Genomic DNA, 2,911 nt, shown 5'->3' on the forward strand with positions numbered 1-2,911 from the left:
ACTCCAGTCTGGGTGACTGAGCGAGACTCCAACTCAAAAAAAAAAAAAAGTCTGTGGGACCAGAGAGGGCGGGCCCTTTCACTAGGGCTGAGGAGGGTGGGGAGGAGGCCACCTGAGGGAGGGGTCTGGGAAGGCTGCACAGGCTTCCTGGGCAGGAGAGAAGCGGAGGGACGGGTCCAGGCAGACAGGGCCGGGAGGTGCTCGTGGGACAGAAAGGAACGCGTGGACCTGGGCCCGGGTACACGCTGGACGGACAGGCACGACGCTGGAGGGGCGTGCTCGGCCAGGAGGTCGAAGGCCGCCAGCCCCCGAGACAGGACGCCCAGTCCCAGGGTGTCAAGGGCTGCGGGGAGAGGGACGCGCCAGGCCTCTGCTGGAACGCAGCGGGACCGAGGGGACACGGACGAGTGGGAGTGAATCCCCAGTGGAACCAGCTGTCGCTGGCCTTCCTGACACGCCCACGCCCACACACTTACAGCAAACACGGCGCCCGCTGGCCTTCTGAGCCACTTGGGGGTCTTTTTCAGGGCCAGGATCCGCGGCACTCGGGCCGCCTGCTCGGGCACCTGCAGTGGCGGGAGAGGCTGGCCCCGGCTGAAGGAGGAGGAGACCTGGGGGAGAGGACACCGGCCTCACCAGCCCGAAGCGGCAGCTTGGCGGGACTCCACCTACCGACTCCACTTTGGGAGGAAGCCCTGCGGCATTTGACCCAGGAGGGCCGACTCCCACACCACCAGGACCCGGATGGGACTGGGCCAGGGCCGGGCCCCGGGCGGGAGGCTCGTGGAGACTCTGCCAGGCTCCGTTCCAGGCCCGCAGTGGAGTGGGGCCCACCTCGGGTGGAAGGAGACAAGCCAGATCATGCTCCTGAAATCACGGTCCCAGCCCGAAACATCACGGGGAACACGGAGGCCTAGGAGCCAAGGCGTGGGCCTTCCTCACCCTCCGGCAGAAACTGACGTCCTCGGGAAGACAGGCGCGGGAGCAAAGGCCAGCCCTGCCTGTCCCCCAGGGCCCCGGTCCCCAGCCTCCAGCGGCCCCCCGGCCTCCGACGGCCCCCCTTCTCCTCAGGCCATCCGTCCCCCTCACAGCGGCCCCCGCCTGCCGGCGCTCTCCACCAAGCCCTCCGAACCTGGGCAGCCTGTTGCGCGTGCTGGGCTTCCCAGCTTCTTCCCATCACCGAGTACAAGTACAAGCTGATCCAGCCATCGCAAGAGGTGGCGGAGAACACCGGCAGGTCCCAGGGGCACCACTGCACGTCAAAGCACCAGCTGCTCTGCGCGGGCAGCTCGTACACCACCTGTGCGAGGGGCGTGCCAGTGTCTGGCGGCCACGCCACCCCACCTCCCGTCCCAGCGTGCCCCGGAGCTGCCCACCTCCCAGAGTGCCCCGGGTCTGCCCACCTCGCCGCTCCCCAGGCTGCTGCACAAGATCTGGCCGTCCTTGCCGCAGCTGAGCAGCAGGTCAGGATCCGCCCAGCTCCACGACACCGACAAGACCCTCCTGGGAGGGAGGAAAGAGGAACGCCACACATGAACGCCACGCGTGAATGCCCACCAGTGGGGGCCTCGTGGGTCTCGGGAGGCTTGGTCCCCACCAGCGGGCAGTCTCCTCTCATTCTACAGACGAGGAAGAAGAGGCTTTGGGAAGGTAAGTGAGCTCCAGACAGTGGCCCGGCCAGAGCCTGAGTCGAGCCCCAGGCCCCGCCCACCACGCTGCTTCCCTGCCTCCCGTGGTCTGTGGGATGCCCTTTCAGAGAGCAGGGTCATGAATCCGTAGGAATCACACCCACTGGTCCCCGGGGCATGCTCCGCCCAGGAGGGCACGGAGGACCCAGCCCTCAAGAGTCTCCAAGGAGCCATGCAGGCAGCTCCGTCCACTGGTTAGAAAGGGTGACCTGAAGCCGGGCTCGGTGGCTCAGCCTGTAATCCCGCGCCTTTGGGAGGCTGAGGTGAGTGGATTGCCTGAGCCCGCGGGTTCGAGACCCGCCTGGGCAGCGAGACCTCAACTCTACAATAAATCAAAAAATCAGCCAGGTGTGGTAGCGCGCGCCTGTAGTTCCGGCTACTCGGAAGGCTGAGGCGGAAGGATCGCTGGAGCCCAGCGGGTCGAGGCTGCAGTGGCCGGGAGCGGCCCCTGCACTCCAGTCTGGGCGGCAGCGTCCTGGAGGAGGAGTCTCCTCGCCTGAAGAAGGGGCAGCACCCTCGAGTTCGAGCCTGGCTCACCCCTGCCATCAGACGGATCCGCACACCCTTCTCCATGGCCTCAGGCTCCACGCAGCGCCTCTTGGTGAGGACTGAGCTGGTCCCGGGCAGCTGGGTGCTTGCTGGGACAGCTTCAAAGCCAGGAAGGCTGTCTGGCGACCCAGGTGAGGATTCACCCCCCCCATCGGACACAGACGGGGCTCCAGGCGCTACTTTCGGTGGCTCTCCAGCACCCGCAGGGGCGAGGAAGCGACGTGCAAGTCCCACAGCTGGACCACCGGGAGACGGTCGTCTTCCGAGCTCAGCACCAGCTGGGTGGCCACGTCAGGGTGCCAGGCCAGGCCCGAGAAGCGCATCTGGGAACAGCAGACGCGGCAGGTGATGCGACTCCTCCAGCCAGAAACCTGTCCTGCCCTGTCGGAAGGGGACCACTCCAAGGCCAGGCGTGGCGTGTCTTCCGTGCAACCGGGAGCACCGCGGCCACCAGGGAGTGAGTGATGACCACGAGCAAGGAGGGGCCAGGAGGCGCCACGGGACCGGCTCTGATGGGAGATCTGCGGAGGGGCTGACTCCGCACGCCCAGCCCTGGAGCAGACGTCCGGCAGCTCGGCCCGTGGGTCAGGCAGGAGGGAGCCAGAGCCCAGGCCCGGGTCCACCGGCGACTCACCCTGCTGCTGTGGTCGCTGACGCGGATGACGGGCTCGCTC

At 67.3% G+C, this 2,911-nt stretch overlaps 1 protein-coding gene across 1 annotated transcript in view; it reads right to left on the reverse strand.

Annotated features, from left to right (window-relative positions):
- SEC31B (SEC31 homolog B, COPII coat complex component) overlaps window positions 1-2,911 on the reverse strand; it is a 41,519-nt gene that overhangs the window by 21,037 nt on the left and 17,571 nt on the right. The window contains 5 exon segments of the mRNA XM_021713829.1: window positions 477-611; window positions 1,133-1,300; window positions 1,404-1,503; window positions 2,418-2,560; window positions 2,872-2,904. Of these exon segments, the coding sequence (XP_021569504.1) occupies window positions 477-611; window positions 1,133-1,300; window positions 1,404-1,503; window positions 2,418-2,560; window positions 2,872-2,904 (579 nt within the window).

The sequence above is a fragment of the Carlito syrichta genome, unplaced genomic scaffold, assembly GCF_000164805.1.
Source record: "Carlito syrichta isolate Samal-C Ts95f unplaced genomic scaffold, Tarsius_syrichta-2.0.1 Scaffold304751, whole genome shotgun sequence".
Lineage (NCBI taxonomy): Eukaryota > Metazoa > Chordata > Mammalia > Primates > Tarsiidae > Carlito > Carlito syrichta.